The 22,499-nt window shown below is 37.8% G+C and overlaps 1 protein-coding gene across 2 annotated transcripts in view; it reads left to right on the top strand.

Moving 5' to 3' along the window:
• CTNNA2 (catenin alpha 2) overlaps positions 1-22,499 on the top strand; it is a 1,199,753-nt gene that overhangs the window by 962,662 nt on the left and 214,592 nt on the right. For both annotated transcript variants that reach the window (XM_079940963.1, XM_079940964.1), the window contains one exon: positions 4,932-5,084. In XM_079940963.1, the coding sequence (XP_079797089.1) occupies positions 4,932-5,084 (153 nt within the window). The remainder of the gene's footprint in view (positions 1-4,931; positions 5,085-22,499) is intronic.

The following is a 22,499-nucleotide window of genomic DNA, read 5'->3' as shown; positions in this document are numbered from 1 at the left end:
TAATCATGTAACAATACTGGGCCAGTGACAGAACACTGGGAAGCTCTGCTCCATGTATTCAGGTGTAGGTTGATTGGGGGGAACAGGGGTTGTACACCATCTTCAATTCATGGCTTCCCAGGTCACCTTGGGGTCATGGCTGTATTCCATCTAGATAAAATTGGAAAAGTGTGCATGAGAAATGTTTCCTTTTTTTTGAAATTTTTAATTATAAAATAAAGCATATATATAGAAATCCACACACAATAAGTATTATCATTATGCAAACACTCTTGTAACTACTACCCAGGTCAAGAAATAGACTTTGCCAGCCTCCGTAGAAACGCCTTTTATATTTCCTGCCTCCCTCAAAAAGCAACATTATCCTGACTTTGAGAATGCTCACTTCCTTTCCTTTGTGGTATTCATTCCTCTGATATTCATCTTCAGATGATATAGTTTAGGTTTGCCCACGTTTGGGGATTTATGTTTTAATCTCTTAATCTGTTGCATCCCCTTCCATCCCTTTCTTTTGCTTATAATCTATCTGTTGAGGAACCCGGATGGTTTGTACTGTAAGGTTTCCAGAGTTTGCATTTAGCTGAATAGATATGTGTGATGCAGTCCCATATGTTATTCTGTCTTTTATATTTTGTGTAAACCACCAAGGGGATCCAGAGCTTCTACCATGTTCAAGTTTGATCCCTTTGGCATCACCATACTTGGGATTGTGCTGTTTCATCAGAAGGCACATAATGTCTGGTTCTCTCTCTCTTTTTTTAAATTGAAGTATAGTTGATATACAATATTATATAAGTTATGGGTGTACAATATAGTGATTCACAATTCTTAAATTGTTGTATCTTTTTTGTGGTGTTTTCAACCACTATTGTTCATTGTCTGATGTCTTAATTCATTAAAGGTTGCAAAATGGTGATATTCTATCATTTTGTCTTCATTTATTAAGTGGACTAAATTTATAGACAGACATTTTCCTCGTTACAAAGAATTTCAGTTCATGTAGGAAAGGCAAGATGTATTCTTGATTCTTCCAAGATAAATGAATCGGTTCTTTGTCATCCTCTGAAGGTGACCAATTAATTATTATTATATTTTAGTTATTATAAACTCATTTAAACATATTTGATGGGTTTCAAGACACTGGAATTTTTATTCTTTGTGACGTTTAAATTGTCTAGTCTTTGGCCAAGTGGGAGCCCCCTGAGTTATTTTTACATGACCCTAGTCTTTGATCTCTCTTTGCTGTCTGGTATAATAAGATATTCCAGGCTATTTGTATATTTCTAGCCCCAAAGAAATTGGAATCAACCATTTCTCTAAGAAGTCCTAGTTTGGTTTAGGGGAAAATTGTATTTCAAGATGTTCATTGCTACTGGGCTGGCCATTGTTCTTAGACCTTTTCATTGGACAGAACTTGGAAATTGTATGTGTGTGTATGTGTGTGTGTGTGTGTATGTGTTTTCACTTTAAAATCTCATGTGTTCATACTGATATTTCTACTTCAGATCTAGGATTATAGGGTTTTTCCTTAACCTCTTCTATATTACATCGTCTTTCTTCCACACCAACACTTCTGGTTAGCAAGAACACAAGAGATGAGAAATAAACTTTCATAACTGTTTGCTTTATTTTACCTTGAAACACAATAGTGTTAGAATAGCAATCTTCATAGTACCATTATAATTAAAATTACATAAGATAGTTAAAATCTTTTCACAAAAAATATCCTATTCCCTTTCTCTTTTCATTTTTACCTCTTCATTGCCAGAGCATACTTCCATTTTATATTATACTCTCTCCCATTTGACTATCCTATATTCTTAGTTCTATAAACATGTATATATTGAATGCTCACTGCCAGTACTTATGTTTTTCTAGATATTATGTTGATGTTTTTCTAGTTATTTTGCCAGGTAAAGTTCGTTCTCTAACAGATTCCCTAAGTCTCATAGAAACAATATTTTCTGAGTTCTTGCATGTTGATCAAGTTTGGTCTGTGGCTTATATCCTTGAAAGTCAGTTTTGCTGGTTATAAAATTCTTAGCTCATATTTTCTTCCCTTGAGTATCTTAAATATGGTATTTCATTTTCTTCTGGCAAAAGCTTTGCTGTTGAAAAGTCTGGTCATCATCTGATTTTCTTTCCTTTATAAGTCACTTGCTCTATTTGCCTAAGTACATAGGATTTGCCCCTTTTTTCTTTAGAATCCAGTTTTCTTGGTTGATAGTATAGGTCACTCTTCTCAAGTACATGATACGCTTTTTCAGAAAATAGTTTATATATATATAATATATATTTCTATATAGAATATATATTTCTACATTGAATGTATAAAGAATATAATTTATATATTTTAAAATAATTATATAAAATAAATATGTAAGTGATTATATTTATATAATAACACTTTAATTGAAAATTTTATATATATATATTGAGGAAAACTTTCATGAATTAGAGTTCTTAGTATTCTTTCTGTTTTCTTGCTTTGATTTTCTTCTTTAGGGACCTCTAGTAGCCATAAATTGAATTTTCTTTGCCTATCTCCAATATTTGTCACCTTTACTCAAATTTTTTAAATCTCTTTTCCAAAAATTTATTTTGGGTAAAAATTTTTCCTTGTTTTCTCTTTTTATTTCTCTTGAGGCATTTGCAATTGTGTTTATTCATTCTTGTTTAGTCTTCAAATGATTTTTCTTTTATTTATAATTCTTTTCTGAGTTTCATGACCTCATCCTATAATTTCTTCTTTTCTAATTTATGTTCTTTCATATCTTGCATCAATTTTTAGTGTATTTTAATATGTTTGAAATAGTAGATTACAGTTTTAATTTGTTTTACAGGCATATTTTTCTGGCATGCTTTTAGTTTGTGTAGAGATGATATATTTTTCTTATAATAATTTTATGTGAGTTTTGACCTTGATGATTTCAAGTTGTTCATTTTTATGTGAACTCAATCTTCCTGAAGGTTTAGACAGAGGCTAGAAGAGCAGATGGGTCTTCTAGCTTCACAGAGCTCTCACTCCTGTTACTTTTGTGTAACATTTAAAAGTACAGTGGCTTAGACACAAAATGACAAATACTGTATGATTTCACTTATATGAATGTTCTAGAATAGGCAAATTCATAGAGACAGAGAGTAGATTTATCAGGGGCTGGGAGGAGGGAAGCATGGGGAATTTTTGCTTAATGTTTATACAATTCTATTTGGGGTGATGGAAATATTTTGGAATTATATGATGGTGTTGGTTGTACAACATTGTGAAGCTAATTAATGACACCGAATTGTACACTTAAAAATGGTTAAAATGGAAAACTTTATGCTATATATATTCTACCAAAATAAAAATTTTAAGGTTAAAAAAACAACACAGTGGCTTGACTGGTGAGATAGCCTGGCTCTGACAATTGTCCCCACTTTACTTGGACTTTCCCTTTCTTTTATCTCTGTTGTCCCCATCCAGTTCAATTTTGATTTCACTCCCAGTAGTTTCTCCTTCATGAGGGTCTCTGTCCTGGAAGAGAGCCAAGCCAGGTCAGTTTCAAGTGTCCACTGCACTGTCCCTTTCAGAGTTTTTCATAGTGGCTTCTGCTACTTGCCACCTTATGATGGCAGGCAAGTTATTTAACTTTTCCAAGTCCCACTTTCTTCATTTGAAAAACTGGCATAAGAATAGTCCCTATCTCATAGTATTGTTGTGAGGATTAAGTAATGTAATATGTAAAGATCTTGGTTAACCTTAGTTGTCTGACACATCATATATACCCAGAATATATGGGTTCACTAATAAAAACATTATTCTCAAGCAGAAATTTAACACACCTTGCTAAATGAGTAACTAATTAATGTTAATTTTCCATAGGCTTTGTTATATTTTATATGGTGAAATGTCCAACTCAATCCAGAGTTGAACCAAAACTAAGCTACACATACACACATGCATACTTTATGGTAATTAGTGCAAAAAGGAACCGAGATTTGTGCAAAATTTTCCTCTGACCAATGATAAATATGTATGTGTATCACCTTATCAAAAGATTTGCCTGAATACTCCTGAATAGGAATATTTGTTTGGAAAATATACACATTGTTTATCATCTTCTCTCGTATTTACTTGTATTTGGGGTGTTTTTTCCCTGTATACATTCTGACAGTTATGAACAAAGCAGCACTAAGGTAATTGTTCAGTACACTTTCATTTCATTTTCATGCAGCTGCCCTGCTTCCCATTTTAACAATGTGGGAATGATGTGTAATTATGCACTGTTAGAAATTTGGGTATGTTTATTCTAACTTACCCTGAAGAATAATTGTCAGTACTTCTTTTTGGAGCACAGCAACTATATCATCATGGCATCTGGGCAGACACATTTTTGATATCGTTAGATGTTTCATGTTTCCACCTCCATTAAATACAAACAGTGGATCTATAAAGGGTAGGAGACTGCAGAGCGGTAAGGTTTTAGGGTGGCTTCAAGGCCCAGTTCACCTAAAGTTCTCCCCACCTGTTGAATGATGCCTACATTTCTCCTTTTTCTAAAGAGCGCAAGTTTTTGAGCTGAATCAAGATTCAAAACCTGAAGGGAGACATTTGGCCAATGAAGGATGAGAGCAGAACTTTGATAAGGAGAGCCTATAATGTAATGAGCTACAGGCCACGCGTAGGTCAACTTTCAAGTTGACCTACAATACAGTTAATTCAGAATCATTCATCAGTCATATCTCTTTGCATTCCTTTGATGTGATAAGCACCAGCAAGATTAAAAAGAGAGTTGGAACGTTATGCCTGTGGACCATGAGAACTGGGACTTTAGAAAAACTATTTCCAGGCAGTGATATAATTCATATGGCTAAATGAGTAATACGCTCAAATAGACAATTCCTCTGTTCCTTAATTGTGTGTGTCTCTGTTTTTGTTTTCACTGTAGCTTCGGAAAGCAGTGATGGATCACATATCTGATTCCTTCTTGGAAACCAACGTCCCTTTGCTAGTTCTCATTGAGGCTGCAAAAAGTGGGAATGAGAAAGAAGTGAAGGAATACGCCCAGGTTTTCCGCGAGCATGCCAACAAGCTGGTGGAGGTAAGTCAAGAGAGGCCCAAGACTAGAATTTATCAGTGGGTTTAATCTCTACATGTCTCTTGGAATTTCAACAGGCCATCCTTCTATGGTTTTCCTGGATCTTTCTTTTATTTTCTGTTGACTCCATCCCTTGCAAAGGAAACAGGTTTTCAGTAATCTCTCCTCTCTGTATTAGACAATTCTAAACGTGTTCTGAAACATGTCTGCTAATTTTCCTGAACAATAAGCAGAGGCTGAAACAGGAGCAATAGAAAGGACCCTCCAAAGTTCTGAAGACCAGGTTTGATTAGAGGGAATAGAATTCAAATTGCCAAAAGGAGATTTAAACACTGTTCCCTTTTCGTCCCCATCTCCACTCCACTCACCTAAGCCTGGATTAGCTGGCCACATTATGAACATGTAAAAATCAATCCCCCCTCCCTATAAGAGATGTCTGAACTCCTGGTGAAGGATCTTGGGGCAGTAGTAGGAGTGTAAGTTCAGGTCCTAAGTATATTCTCTGTGTTAGAGACATCTGTGGGAGTTGCTTTATAAATGCAAAATTGTGCTGTGTGATTTTGAGAAAAAATATTGTTCAGGGGAAACAAAATAAAAGTGAAATGTTAACCAGACTGCCTAAATCTAAGAGTTGAAAACCAACAGCTTGGCAAAGGTTGGACTGAGTGATGTGGGGCTACATAGAAAAGAGAGATGCTGAACAGGAAATGTGTGTGATAGAGAAAAAGAGTCAAGGAGGGCAAGGGTCCTGGCAAATTAAGGGAATGGTTATCAGAGCCAGTTTAAAACTTTTTCAGGGTCTGAGTACTTAGAAACAACAGCAAAAACAGCAACAAAAACTCTGGTATAGCCCCACTGTAACTCAAAAATAAAATAAAATTACTCAAAACTGCAGACAACTTAAATGCAAGCTAAAAATTAAATAAATTACTTTTTATTTTCTTTGGATGGCAAAATTAAATTCTGAATAAGTTCATCAGATATGAAATCCTCTCCATTTTTCTTGCAGTGAGTGATGGGGTTGTGCTCCAATTTAATTGTGCCCTAAGCATGTGCTTGGTTCACTCTTTGGTTAATCCAGCACTGCTGTCGCTTCTGGGGCTGAACACTCAGCCTGCAGGAAGTCCTACATCAAGCCTCGAGGAGGCCCCTGGTCCTCTAGGACACAGGCTGAGATATCACCCATGACAGCAGTTGGCAAGCTGAACATGCAAAAGCTGAAACTACTAAAATAAAACCCTTGAACTTCCTACCATAGCTCCAGTGTCTTGAGGTGACACCAGACTAGAGCTAAAGATAGGGTCATACTTATAATATCAAGACAGTCTTTCTGGCTCTGTCCCCACGGATGGGGCAAGCACCCTATTAGTCTTCACATTCTACACAGAAATTCCAAGCTCCAAACTGGCCATTGAAGAATCCAGAGTCTTTCCAAGGTTGCCTTGGAAGTTCTGGCCCTTTCTGTTATTTTGAGAAAGAGCAGGTAAAGAAGGAGAAAAAGGGGTAGAAGGACACAGAGAGGAAGAGGAGGAAAGAAAGAATGCTGAATGAATGCTACAAAAGTTTAAAATATTTGTATGTAATAAATAATAATATTAACCTACAGATACATCATCCCATACATATAATCACAGTATTTACATGATAACTGCAGAATTTATAGAGAATGTTAATTCATAGTGTCGTAGGCATTAAGGACGAAGCAAAGGACATGACTTCAAAGTTATATGATAAACATCTCCTACTTTCAGTCCTGTCAGTGTCTTTCTGTAATTCTGTGTGTAACCTCATTTGTAGATGATGTTTGAAGTTCAAGCTTGATTCCCTGTGTAAATGTGAGGCCAGGACCAAGTAGCCCACTCGTCTACTCTTTCTCCCTTCTCCTGTGATAGACCTGGACACACCCACCATTTCCCTTCATCCCATCTGTAGGTTTCACTGAAGGGGAATCCAGCCACTCTGGGTGATCCTTGATCCACAACTTGTGCCAGAAGCAGCAGCTTCATGTCTTTCAGACTCCACATTTCAGACCGTTGCTGATTTGCTTCCCTTAGTTGTTCCTTTCCTTCCCGCTGTGTGGTCACTGCAGCAGCATTTTAGAATTTCTTGATACCCGGGAGGTGCCATGGCTAGGGTATGCACTAGCCTGTGTTTGATTAGAGGTGAACAGGAATTGAAAACATTTCTGTAGCTTATGTACTTCAAACAAGTGCTTCATTGCTGATGCATACATGTAAGAAAACTTGAGTGCTGGGCTGAGAGTCACCATTTTTCCATTTTGAAAGTGTCTGTATGGACTTGGGCACTTTTCTGGGCCTTAGTTTTTGTGTCTATAATATGAAAAATTTGGTTGATATATTGATTTTCATATCCATTAACTTGATAAATTCACTTACTAATGCCAAATTTTGACTGTAGCCTTTAGGATTTTCTGTATACACAATCATGCTGTCTGAAAATTATGACAGTTGTATTTCTTTTTTTCCAGTCCTTGTATCTTGTTTATTCCTTGCATTATTGCACTAGCCAGATGTTCAGATCGATATTGTGGTAATAGATATTTCTGTTACTTTTAGATCACAGTGATAAAATTTAAATATTTTACCACTAATTATATTGATTGTTCTAGATTTCTTGCAGATACTTTTAGTAGATTAATTTAGTTGTCTTCTGTTATTCCTTCACTAAGATTTTAAAAAATCATGAATATGTATAAAATTATACCAAACAAAATTTCTGCACATTTTGAGACAGTTGTATGATTTTTGTCTCCTTTATTCTCCTTCAGAGGTATCAAAATTATGCTTTCCCTCAAAAAATGAGTAAGAAATTATTCCATCTTTCTGTTTTCTGGGAGTGAATGAATGTGTAAGACTGGCATTATATATTTTTTTAAATATTTGGAGGAATTCACTGATATAGCAATCTGAGCCTGGGTATTTATTTGAGGGAGATTTTTTAAAGTACAGGTTCTTTTTTTTAAAACCTAAGACTATTTAAATTTTCTATTTCCTTTTGGGTCAGCTTTGGTAAGTTGTATTCTAGGAATTTATTTAAATTTAATTTTGTAAGTTTTCAGCATAAAATTGCCCATGTCTTCTAATTTTTTTTAATGTGTGAGAATTTGTACTACTCTTTCTTTCTTTCTTTCTTATTCATTCCTCATATGGCTAATTGGTGTCTTCTCTTTTTTTTAATTGATTAGTTTTGTAAGAGTTTGATCAATTTAATAATCTTTTCTAAAACACAGCTTTCAGCTTTGTAGATTTTGTTTTTCTTTAAATTTTATTTATGCTCCAATCTTTGTATTTCTTTTTTCTGCTTTCTTCTGGTATAACTTACTGTTCTTTTTCTAACTTTTTGAGATGGATAATTATATCATTGATTTTTAACCCTTCTTATTTTAAAAATATGTGCATTTAAGGCTATAAGTTTCTTCCTAAGCTATACTTACATCTGGTTATTTTCTACTGACCTAATTTTAAGCTCACTCATCTGTGTTCAATATGCTTAAAACTGATCTACTGAATTCAATTTTTATTTAAGAATTTCTAGTTGATTCATTTTTTTTTTAAATGATTCCAGTTCTCTGGTATAATTCATTATCAGGTCATCTCCTTTAAAAAATACATTAATCAAGGGTTTCCCTGGTGGCGCAGTGGTTGAGAGTCCACCTGCCGATGCAGGGAGACAGGTTCGTGCTCCGGTCGGGGAAGATCCCACATGCCACAGAGCGGCTAGGCCCATGAGCCATGGCCGCTGAGCCTGCGCGTCCGGAGCCTGTGCTCCGCAACGGGAGAGGCCACAACAGTGAGAGGCCTGTGTACCGCAAAAACAAACAAACAAACAAACAAACAAAAACATTAATCAGAGTTATTTTAAAAATCCAAGTCAAACAACTCCAATATTTGGATCAATTTTGTTTCCGTTTTGTGGTTGCCCCACAGAGGGCAACTTTCCCTGCCCCCTGAAATCAGCTTGGATTTCAAGACTGATGACACAACAGCAGCCACCAAGAGGGTATGAACAGCTCTTTTACTCACATAGTGGGACTTTCTAGAGAGAGCAGAGCAGGTGCCCAAGCCAGTCCACAGTGGCTTCAGCAAAGAGATGAACAGGTGCTTTTGGTCTTTATCAAGCTGTGGGGCTGGAGTCAAGATTTCCACGGAGGGGCTGGATCTTGAATGTTTCTTCAAATTCCCCTACTGGCATCCAAAAAAGGTGGGTTTTCCTATCAGTTTGCCCAGTTGTGGAGCAAGAGGAAAAGGGAGAAGAGTGAGACTTAAACACTGTCAGCAGTCAAATATTCAAAATGGAGTTAAGACTCTTTATAATTCACCTCTGATGTTTGCCTGGTGACTGGAATGTGCCATGTTTCATTTAATTGAATTTGTACTTGTTTAAATAAGTGATTATGGAGCCTTTTAAGGCTTTCAAAATGGAGACTTTATTATGGTGACTGTTTTTATTATTTGATTTTATCTTGATTATTATTATTATTTATTTTTAGTACACTGGGTAATTTTTGATTGAATGGCAAACATGCTTATGAAAAAATATAGAGGGTCGGTGTCTTCATCTATTCAGGCTGCTGTAATAGAGTACCACAAACTCAATGGCCTGTAAAACCAGAAATATATTTCTCACAGTTCTGGGGGCTGGGAAGTCCAAGATCAAGCCCCCAGAATAGATGTGTTTTGGTGAAGGCCCTCTTCCTGGTTCATAACTGGCAACTTCTCACTGTGTTCTCACATGGTGGAAGGGGAGAGGGATCTCTGTGGGGTCCCTTTTATACACTATCTGGAGAAAAACATGGTCTGAAAGGATACATGTACCCCAATGTTCATTGCAACACTGTTTACAGTAGCCAAGACATGGAAACAACCTAAATGTCCATCGACAGATGAATAGATAAAGATGTGGTACATATATATATAATGGAATATTACTCAGCCATTAAAAAGAGTGAAATGGACAATGGAGATTGTCATACTGAGTGAAGTAAGTCAGACAGAGAAAGAGAAATATTGTATGATATCGCTTACATGCAGAATCTAAAAAGAAATGATACAAATGAACTTATTTACAAAACAGAAACAGACTCACAGACTTAGAGAACGAACTTATGATTACCAGTGGGGAAGGGTAGGGGGAAGGGATAGTTAGAGAGTTTGGGATTGACATATACACACTGCTATATTTAAAATGGATAACCAACAAGGACCTACTGTATAACACAGGGACCTCTGCTCAATGTTATGTAGCAGCCTGGGTGGGAGGGGAGTTTGGGGGAGAGTGGATACGTATATATGTATGTCAGGGTCGCTTTGCTGTGCACTTGAAACTGTCACAACGTTGTTAATCGGCTATACTCCAATATAAAATAAAAAGTTAAAAATTAAGAACAGTAATCTCATTCATAAAGATTCCACTTTCATGACCTACAAAGCTCTCAAGACATCACCTCCTAATACCATCACACCGGGCATTAGGATTTCAATGCATGAATACTGGGGGGACACAAACATTCAGACCATAGCAGTCTAGATAATGTTTTCTCTATCCAGAGAGAATTCATCCTGTCATCTGAAGGGCAGCAGAGAGGCAAACCATCTCAATTCAGTCAAGTGAAGTGGATTGAAGATAGTCTATACACTTTCTGAGGTCTAGTCTGCCTTTCATTTTCCCTAGTCCTATGGAATTGTCTTCCCAGATGCCAACAGAGAATCAGATGTATTATTTAGTATCCTGCCTCATCTGTGAAGCATTTACTCCAATTTTTGTTTTCCCATCATCATGATTTGCTTTTAGTATGCCTTCAGTGTGCTTTTTGTTTGTTGCTATTGTAACAATAGGCAAAAACTGTGGAAGAAAACTTGCAGTAAAGGGCCAGTCTTTGAGTCTCCCTTCTCCTATGGGACTTTAGCTCCTAGCCTTTGCTCCCTTGGCTGTCCTGGACTCCAGTTTTTGCCTCCTTGGCCCTATGAGATTGATGAAAACTCTAAAGAATTATCTTCCTCTCAGCAACTACCTTCTACCTGGCATCTCAGTTTCTCTTTCCATACTAAGAATTAGCAAATCCCTGGGAGGAAAAGTGAAATGCAGAAAATTGGGTCCCTCTCAACAAGCATCTCTTTTTGATCTAGTCTAAGTTTTAACTCCTTTGGCTGCTGTCCCATACTTTCAAGGGAATTATTTTTATTCTGCATTTCTAGTTGTTCTCAGCAGGAAAGTGGGTCTCTTACTGGCTTCTCCTTCATGGCTGGAAGTGGAAATCCCCGAGAGAGCTGGTTTAGATAAATTTGTGGGATGTTTTTGGTTGTTGTTAATATTTTTAGTCAGAGATTTCTTTATTCAATAGAATACCATACCTCAAATAAATATATAATCAATACAACCAGTTCTGACTAAATTGAAATCTCTGTGCCTTGCCCACTTCCTACAGTTCCTTTACTTCAAGGGTCTGCTTCCACCAAACACAACCTCACAATCCTTCCAGAACACGTTTGATCCCCGTTTGGGAACCTCTAATGGATCTATAAATTGTCATTAATGTAAATCATATAGGAATTATATATCAGATAATTTTGAATGAAGAGTGCATGAATACATGGAATTATCAATCTATAAATTAATGTTGGCAGTTTTGGTCCTTTGACTATAGAGTTTCATTATTTTATGTTCAGTGTTCCACCTATTTTTATGTTTTTTTTTTCTTATATTTGTGTGCCATTTTCTACCAGTTTGGTATTTGCTATTCACAGATTAATGCGATGAAGTAAATGGAAGGTATCAAGCCTATTGTATAATGTTATAGTTTTTAGAAAATCTTCAACCAAGATAGCTTAAGTGAAAAGAAAATATTTGCAAAACATGAATGGGAAAAAATAATGTAAAGTTTCATAATTGCCTTAACAAGTGAAATTTTAAGGTTTTTTTCCCCACAGTGTTTGTAACATTTAATAAAGACTAGGTAAATTTGCACCAGAGTTTGTTGATTAAGAGAATTTAACAGGTCAACAATGATGCTTTGTGAACTATAGTATCAGCCACTATAGGAAATACCACCAGTAGAACTAAATTTTAAAAAATTTTAGTCATTTTTCCTCATCTCCAGAATGCAGGTAACTCATCTCCTCTGAGGGTAAGCTCAGGGCTTCAGGGTGGGGCCGACTCTAAGGGTGTGCGGAGCTGATCAGAGCACACCTGCTGTACCTCATGCCCAAGCCTTCTGGAGAAATGCAATTCAAATTATGGCAACTCAGTACCAAAGTAACATGGTCTCAGTAGGGGTGGAGTGGATGTAAAGTGGGGGCAAAATTTGCATTGCAGCAAAGAAGTAAAAGTGAATCTGGAAAATGAGATGCAAAATCAATACAGCTATTTTCAGAACCTCCAGATATGAACATTTCTTCCATTGCTTTGCTCTCAGTCAATCTGCCTACTCTTCTTTCTACTCCCCCATCTCTACCATAAAAGCCCCAGTGCAAGATGCATACTCTGTCAGCTGGGGAAATGCAATGCCCTCCCAACAGGACACTCTCCTCTGCCTGGTCCTCCTTCATCCCTTCTGCACACAGGAGCCAGAGTGAACTTCTGAAAATGCAAATCAGACTGTGCAATTTCCCTACCTGAGACGATTCAGTGATTTCCTCTTGTTCTCAGGTTAAAGACCAACATTTCAAGGAAGTCTGCAAGGCCTGCACGATCTGGCCCCCTCTTTAGCCTCCAGGCTCATCTTCCTGTCCTCTCCCACTTCCTACACAGCATTGGCCACTCAGGCCACCTTCTGTTTGTTGAAAGTGATATGCCCCCTCCACCCTGGGCTTATACTTATGCTGTCCCTTTCCTGACAGGCTCCTCATTGCACCCCTTCCTCTTATTTCTAATTGTTCAGCCTTCAGTGAAAACATCACATCCCTAAGTGGGTTTAGTTCCTTGTGTTTTCACTCTCATGGAACCCTATTTACTTCAAAAAACAACAAGAACAAATATTTATTATCTCAAAGTTTTAAAAAATCTTTTCCCCAGCTTTGTTGAGATATAATTTACATACAGCACTGTGTACATGTTTTTGGTTTTTTTCTTCCTGTTTTATTCAGATATAATTGACATACAGTGCTGTATAAGCTTAAGGTGCACAGCATAATGATTTAATATACATACTTCCTGAAGTGATTATCACAATAAGTTAAGTGAACATCGATCATCTCATATAGATACACAAGTAAAGAAACAGAAAACCAAATTTTTTTCTTGTGATGAGAACCCTATTTACTTTTGGTTTGCACACAACCAGCTCTATGTCTGCATGCTGTTTCTCCCACTAGATTATCAATTTCTTTAGGAAAAGGACCATGTCTAATTGATTCCTAACTACCCCAGCAGATAACTGAGTGCCTAGTATAGAGCAGGTATTCGATAAACAAATGCTGCCTAAAGAATGAATGAAGTAACAAGTGCAGCCAGGGATATTACCAACACAGCTGCAAGACCCTAAACAGGTACCTCTTGGATCAATAAACAGTCATTGTGCTTATTTAATTCCTAATGTACTACCCAGGAGGAATTGTGAATCTGAAAAGAACTAAAGTGGAGAACTTCCATTTCTCCTGAGTAGAAAGGCCTTGCTGTGTGGAGACTGAACACTGAACTAACTCTGTCAGGATGCTCCTGAGTTAATTCCTCTAACTTTGCTGTCATTTTGTCCCTGCATCTGCCTCATAAGTGTGCAGTGGCCCTTATTCTTGGTTACAGAGGATGTGAGAGAGGGAGCTGGTTCTCTCTGCCAAACTGAAGTATGTCACTGAGGCCATAACAGTGATGAGCTACACAAGGGAATCTCGATTCTCTGCTTCATCCTGTTGACTTGGTTACTTCTGGTAGCAGTGCCGCATGCAGGGTAGGAAGCTGCGTCTGTTAGAAAATGCAAGGTTTGGAAGTAAGGGACAAACCCTCATATTCAAAATCACGAATGCGATCATCAGTGAAGCACAGACTGCCTTAGTTTCAGCCTTGAGTAAATTGCTTTTTTCAATCAGCCTCTCTACTCGCACAGAAGATTCATTCAGCCACAAATGTTTACTGGGTAGTTACCATGTGCTGACAGTTGTTGGCAATATAACTGTGAACCAATCAGATACACTTCCTGCTCTCATGGGGAGTACATTCTGTTGGGAAAGACAAATAGTGAGATAAATGTATAATATATAAGGTGGGACTCTGTGCTGTAGAGCAAATTAAAGCAGCGTAGAGACAGAGGGAGATAGAGAATGACGGAGGACATGTGTGGTTGGAAAAGCCTCATCTCCGAAGACCACTATTAAGCGGTGACCTAAAGGAAGTGAAGAACGTTCCAGATTGTGGACCAGAAAGGGAAGAGACCCCCAAGGCAGCAATGTGCTTGGCATGTTTGATAAAGAACAAAGAGACCACACTGCAGACCAGTGTGACTGCAGCCGAGAGTGAGAGGAAAAATTCCAGAGATGAAATTGAGGGCTGGGTGCAGAGATTTTATATTTTACTCTGATATTTGAATGGATGGAAGGCCTTGAGCAAAGGCACGATATGATCAGACTTCCATTTTGAAAGAGTCACTCTGCAGCTATATGGAAAATATACCATGGAATGACAAAAGGAGAAGACAGGAGAATAGATAAAAGGATGTTCCAGTGGTCCAGCAAGGGATTAGTACTATTACCAGAATAGAGACAGTGGAATGGGAGGAAGTGGTTGGATTTGGGGGCCAACATATTGGATGTTAGGATATAAGACAGAGAAAAGTCTGGGGTGGCTCTCTCTTTACCTGCTCCAGTGGTGAAATCACTTGGAACTCTTAAAAAACACAACCTTCTCTCTGAGACTGCTTCTTGATTGGCTCTAGCTGCAGCTGTTTGTTAGATGTGATCCTGTAAACCTTACACAAATGTCTTGCGTTGAAATAAATATAATAGAACTTTGTCAATTCCAGGGTCTTGACTCAAATCATGCACTAAAAAGAACATCTAGAAAAGCTGCATCAAAAATTACTCAGCCATTAAAAAGAAGGAAATAATGCCATTTGCAGCAACATGGATGGACCTGGAGATTATCATACTAAGTGAAGTCAGACAGAGAAAGACAAATATCATATGATATCGCTTATATGCGGAATCTTTAAAAAATGCTACAAATGAACTTATTTACAAAGCAGAAACAGACTCACAGACTTAGAGAATGAATTTATGGTTACTGGGGGAAGGGTAGGGGGAGGGATAGATTGGGAGTTTGAGATTGACATGTACACACTGCTATATTTAAAATCAATAACCAAGAAGGACCTACTGTATAGCACAGGGAATTCTGCTCAATATTCTGTAATAACCTAAATGGGGAAAGAATCTGAAAAAGAATAGATACACATATGAATAACTGAATCACTTTGCTGTACACCTGAAACTAACACAACATTGTTAATCAACTATACTCCAATATAAAATAAAAAATAAAACAAGAAACAAAAAAACAAAACTATATGGATGGACCTGGATCTCCATACTTTTTTTTTTAAAGTAAAAACTGAACATTCTCATCTTTTCCTCAATGCTGCCTCCCCAATCCAGTTAACATATTTGAACTGGAAATGAATTGTTGGAATTTCTCAAGTAATTGAGTCACAACAAATCTGTAAATCATAATATTTTATGAAGAGCTATATTGTTCAGGTCAAGTGCATGTTAAACTTGTAAGTTTCTTTTCTATCCTTTAAGAAGTATATGTTGTAATAGCCCTCCTCCCCAAATTCCCTAATTCCTAAACTCTACCGTATTTTGTAATTTTTCCTATAACATGCAATAAAGCTTTCAGAAAAGTTCAAGGATTTTCCCTAGGCTGTTAATAACTATTTGAATATAGGGCTAGGGTTCTTTATAAGCTCTTTATTACCTTTTTTAATGCTTTTGACTCCATTTTATAGATGAGAAAATTGAGATTTCAAGAAGTTAAATATCACAATTTATTGCCCAATGTCACACAAATATAAGGAGGCAGAATTCACACACAAACCCAAGTGTCCCAAACTCCAGAGACCAAGCTGTCAACCACTGCCCCAAAGCTCTTGTCCAAGAGGTACATGTAGCCTAATGTCTGATCCTTCATGTAAGTATTTAGTACAGTGCCTGATCCCAAAGTAATTGCTGGAAAATGTTAGCTGTTTCTGTGGTTCTTGTTGTACAGGGATTGAGTTCCATATCTCTCAAATCACATTTCAGAGAAGATTACTTGCTGCACACATCCCGGGGAATAGCACATATTACTGCAGAAGAATTCCTGTCCCCGCTAGTGGAGTAGATCATCCAAGCTGCTTTTTGGTACTGCTATTGGGCTCACCCACTAGCTTCATGAATCTTTATCTGCACGGCCTGCATGGTCCATATCTGTTAAAATTACTAAGTGCCATGGACTTTTGAGGTTGGTTGCAAAATGTGGATTCTAAGAGTACTAAATATTTCATGTCAAAAGTCTACTACACTGCTTGAGTTAACTGTGCACATAATGTAAATATTTCCAGGTTGCATTTCAATCTGTCCAACATAATCAAAATGCAAAGTGCAGGGCCATATTATGAAATCAAGTCTTTTTTAGATGAAAGAAGGACTATTAATTTCCATGAAAATTTGCTTTGCTGACATCTGGATAAAAACATATCCCACTATGACCTACCCCTATAATTCACCCGATAGGTGAATTAAGTACACTTCTGAAGAAACTTCCAGAAAAGAGAAGGCAATTAACTTTGTTGCCCATACCTGAGGAGAAGAGGAAAGGTACATAACAACACTTGGCTTGTTCTCTCTGTTAGATATTATAGTATTTTCCACACCTTATCTCTTTTAATCCTCTTAACAAGTAAATTCTTTAATCATCAATATCATAATTTTGCAGATTAAGAAACTGAGACCCAAGGAAACTAAGATGTAGCCTGACCAAAATCATAGCTGATGGGTGAGTGATGAAGCCAGATTTCAGATGCCTTAGGGTCCATGTTCTCTCTGCTAGCCCATGCATGCCCCCTCCCCCCCTTCCTTCCTCCTTCCCTCACCTCTCTTTCTCTTTCTTTCTCTCTCTTCTCTCCTCTCTTTTGGTATGTATTAAGATTTATATTTACAAGTATATTTATTAGCCTTATACACTTCTGACCAGTTTACCTTCACCACAATAAAATCATAAGCCAGCACTCTCTTGATGTTATTTTAGTCTACTGTCCAAAGTTGAGGAAGAGTAGTGTTGTGTATCAGAAATGTTCCAAGGCACTTGAGTTCTAAGCTGTCTTTGTGGTGCTGCCAGATCAGGCTTTAGAGGTTACATTCAGTGTTGCTTCTGTAGAGGAGCAAGGCATATTTGGTCTTTTGTTGTACTAAATAATTAGTTTTACTATTTCATCATCAACATGGGGAGTGACTGATCTCTATACATATATGTCTGTTTTCCCCCGTCGTTTGTGTTTTCTATAACTGTTTGAAGGTATATATACTTAAGCCCAGCAAACTCACAAACTTCGCTGCATAGTATAACCTTACATCTGTAAGGTCACATCCCTTCGATGCAAAAATGAAAAACTAAGCCCCATTAAAAATGATGGGGTTTGTTCAAAAGCAAGAATTTTTAATTGTCAAGGAAAAAAACCCTTTGATGCTCATGTTTTCAATCTTTTTTAGCTGTAAGGGTTATTATGTCAGAAAGCTCCCTAGCCAGCTTGAAGCCATAGTTTGAGAGGGATGGTGTGTTGGCATATTACTCTTTTGAACTAAAAACAAGTTTTCAGATGACCTTGACTACATCAGCTTTAGAGGGAGAGAGAGTTCAACTTCACAGAGCCCCATGACTGGCCTGAGGCTCAGTGTATATGTACTTTGAACCCTTACCTTAAAAAAACAACACTGAGTCTTTTGGACCTGATGCCTGGGATTTTGATGGTGTAATGATCTACCCCTATTGCTGTGTGAATGAACAAATTGCTTTAATCCTCTGACCCTCAGACTTTGCATCTGGCACATCTTTGTTTAGGTGCCGTCCATCCCTGACATTCTGTATTCTAAGGACCTTGCCTGACTTCAGATTCTAGGAAAAGAGAAGACCCAAATAATTGTCTTGTTCTAGAATGCTTTTGTAGTTGACTGGAATTTGGGGACTACAAGAAGGACAGGTCACGTCAGCGGTTTCCTTGTGCCCTTGTGCCTCACATGAACAGGGAACTGAAGCTTGGGCTATAGTTGGCGGCAAAGCTGTTCCAGACCATAAAGTGACCAAAAATATAGATCCTGTCACTATTTATTGTGCTCCCTATGTCAGAAAGACAGGCTTGAATGGGTCTTAATAACCTTGGTGATTATATATGTGAGAACCAAAGAGAATAGAGGTCAATCCTGCCATAGAGAAAAATCTACATATTAGCTAAATTATTAACTGAGATCATTTATTTATATGATTTAAGAGCGTCCATGTTCTTTTCTTTTTCTGCAAGCTCACTAGTACCTGATGGTCAAGCCAATTGTTGTGAATGGCACCCGTGCCCTGGGTGGCAGACAGTGTGGCATTCTTTAGCACCGTCTCCAAAACGTTCTCTGCCACTCACAGCCACTCTATTTTGTGTGAGTGTGGAGGTCTGTATATTAGACTTGTGTACACGTTTTTTTGATCTAAAGAACAAAGATTTTGTCAATCATATGTCAAATACAATATAAGCATCTTTAGAAAAAAAAGTTATGTTTTAATTGACCTTTAGTATAAAGTCTAAGTAAAAACTGTCATAGAAATGCACCTCCAGAAATTCCCCCACTACCACTTCCAACCAGATTGTTGCCCTCAGCTGCTCCTATTTAGATGGTTGGAGCTGCCACAGAGTGTGAATTTCACACATCCAAGGTGCCTGGGAATCGAGTCAATATTTTCACATAATGCCAGTTACCACCAAAATATAGTTACTTACTTAGACTGACAAGTTGTTATTTTTTAGGCTAAAACAATAGGAGCCTATGACTTATCTTTCCTAAATGTTTTCTTGGAAGACTGAAAACACAAACACATATTTTTCTGAATCTCTAAAATATCCCAAGTGAATGATTCCCTTACCGAGTTTATGTGAAAGGATCCAAGATGTCAGAGCCACCATCTTCCCTCACCCACACAGCTTTTAAAATTTTGTTCTTATTTTAAATTTTCTAAAAGATTGGTTTATAACTTAATTTTAAAACACAAGATGTTTTGATGGTGATGCCTGTAATGTAGGAGCAGAAATGCATTTCAGGCTGCCTGTGTGAAGTATAGGGCTGCACACTTTCTGTAAAATGTCATGGCAGTTTCTACATGGAGCGTGAAGACTTGGAGATTGTTAAAGGTAGTGGGGCAGCCGAGTTTCCTATGGATCAGTAGTTTTACAAACTAAAAATAGACAGTGATTTGACCTATCCCAATGCAACACTCAGCTAAAGAGGCTGTTTGGATCCCCATAATCAAGTATCTCAAAAATGTCAAGTCTTTTCAAGTAGGGGCCTTCAAGTATTTCTGTTAAACAGAGCTTGAAAAGAACACACTGGCAATTTAAATTCAAACTGGTATTTTTTCCTGTGCCCATTTTATAAATGTGACTCCAGGCAGGCGTTTGTCCCCATCAGAGGACCTCGAAAATCTTTGCCTCACACGCATCGGGGGAAAAGGCTTAGGTGGACCCACCACTACCCACTGCAGAGGGTGAATCATCCAGGTAAAGTCCAGAGTTGAGAAAGCCAAACTCTCATTTAATGGGGCAGTCAGGGATTAAGGACATTTTCTTGCAGAGGAAACTGGAAACGCAGTCAGGAAGAGGGCAGATGCTGTGATTCAGGATGCCAAGTCAAGAAGAGAAGCTTAGGGAAGCAGGAGAAGCAAGACCGGACAGTTCTTATTGGAGGAAATTGGGAAGAGGAAGGTCTGACAGGCAGGGAGGCAGGGAATCTTGTTGCCTCTGCTAACTGCTCTACTGGTGTGGTTCTAATTCGTAAGTTAGACCCTTAGTATTTCTCTGCCCTTGAATTTTGCCTTGAGGACCAGTTTCCCCTTTCACTGACTGCATAGGCTCTGTCTAACCCATGTTATTTCTCCCTATGGTCCTCGTATCACCAGAAACCTTTCAAATGGGCATTCAATATATTTGCAGGTTTCAGTGCCTTGTATTTCCACAAATACTGGTTATATAATTGCCCATTATTTCTGATTGTTTTTTGGGGGGAAAAATTCTAACATTCAATGAGTTTCCTTTGTTAGATTTTTTTCCCCTGGAATTTTGAGGGTGACAGTTGCCTTTCTCAAAATGAAAACAATTCATCCTTTGTCCCATTTACTTAAACAGAGTTTTGGAGAAAGAGCTTTTGCTCAAATACCATCAATAAATGGCTGCCTCAGAATTCTGAATAGTTTCTCACGGTCAAAAAGTACTAATGACATTTTGTGCAAGTGATTTTCTTGCCCTGGAAAGTCCAAGTATAAATCCACAAAGAGAACATTGAACCTACTTTTGCTTCAGCCTATCTTGGAGAACTTCAGTTCAGTATGAAATGACTATTTTCATCAAAAGTTTTCCTAAAAGAAGGAAGTTGAGTGAGGTTTTCATTTTAGTTGCTTGTCAGGTCCTAGGCACAATTACTTAAGTTATTAAGATAAGAGTAAGTTGTTTTTCCACGTAGCTTTCAAAGGAGTCAACTCTTGGCTGTTCAAAGAAAGTTACAATTTTGCGGAAATTCAGTGCACTCTCAGCTGTTATGGCGGCGTACTTGAAGCTGTACTAGTGATTGCTTATCATTCTGGAGTTACATGGTGGATGATCAGGATTTCGAAAGAGCTAATCTCCTGTGCATTGAATGAGATTTGGTGCATGGGTAGAGATTATGAAGATCAAACTATTTAATAAAGAAAATATAACTGTTTTACAACAGGGTTTCTCAACCTCCTCATGATTGACATTTTAGGTTCATAATTCTTTGCTCTGGGGTCTGTCCTGTGCACTGTAGAATGTTTAGCAGCATGCTTGGATTGTCCCGTCAGGTGCCCGTAGCAGTATCCTGCCCCCAAGTAGTGACAACCAAAAATGGTACAGAAATTGCCAAAGATCCACTGGGGCACAGAATCGTCCCTACTTGAGAACACTCCTCTACAATCTTTAAATAAAATAATCATGTATATCATAAAACTTAAATTATGTGCACTTAGTGCCCCATAGCTCATTGGTTAATTTGTAACACACGTTACTTGATCTGAATAAAGTGACCAGATAACGGAAGAACTAAATGAGGTTCTGTTTCTTTATTGAAATTATCTGTGAAATTGCTGTTACTCAAAACTCACCAGTTTCTCTCCCCATAAGTAATTTGGTGAAAATGCCTTGTCTCCAAATTATTCCCCTGTGATCTTTAATGTTTCCTAAATTCTCACTATTTAAAGAATGTCTTAATATTCTGAAACTACTTCCAGGAGGGGACGCTTAACTGTTGTTCAAATAGAAATATTTAATTAGGATTCTCTCACTGATTTTTTTTTTTTTTAACCAAGGCAGTACTGAAACTAAGGCTCCGAGGAAGGAGGACAGGAGCAGGTATCAGAGAAGAGGGAAGGTAGATAATAACGCGTTGTAAGAGATGTGCGCAAAGAAGAGAAAGGCAGATTCTAAAGTTCACCCTAATCACCGGTAAAGTTCTAGACCAGTTATTAAATGAGACTACAGGACAGACATCACACATGCTCAGTAAATGCTTATTAGTTGAGAGTTAAATTTGGGTTGGAATTCCTTGGATTGACGTCATCTCAATGTACCTTTGTAGCCTGACTTTCTATTAATTTCTTAGGAAGAAAAAAAAAAATTCCGGCTGTTAACAGCTTTCCTTAGTGCGCTGATATATCTCACAGTTGCTTCCTCTGAGCCTAAACACCTGCCATTTGCTCAGCTGGGAATGTCTTTCCCATTTCTCTGCCTAGTGATCTCTTACTTTATTTTTTAGTGAAAAGATAGGAAGAATGCAGGAGAGTTTTCAAGCAGTTAAGGGGAAATACGTGCTGTGGATCTAGTACATAGCCACATTCAAGGTGAGGCCAGTACACAAAGGCAGAAAGAATACCATCATCCGTAGGTCACTGTCACTGGGTTTGGACAGACACCACTCCCCAGGGCATGCAGATACCTATTACAGAAAGCACAAGACCTCACTGCTCAAAGTGTGGCCCCTGGACCAACAGCATCTTCCTTACCTGGGAGCTTGTTGGCAATGCAGAATCTCAGGCTCCACCCCTGACCTCAGTCTGCATTTTAAAAATATTCCCAGGTGAGTCCTATGACCTTCAAGTTTGTGCAGCTCTGGCATAAGAGAAATCATTTTCTAGAGTGTGTCTCCATGAGATGCTCTCAGGAAAAAT

Source organism: Stenella coeruleoalba (genome assembly GCF_951394435.1).
Source record: "Stenella coeruleoalba genome assembly, chromosome: 13".
Taxonomy (NCBI): domain Eukaryota; kingdom Metazoa; phylum Chordata; class Mammalia; order Artiodactyla; family Delphinidae; genus Stenella; species Stenella coeruleoalba.
Note: the sequence above shows the minus strand (reverse complement) of the source record. Positions and strands in the feature narration are given on the sequence as shown.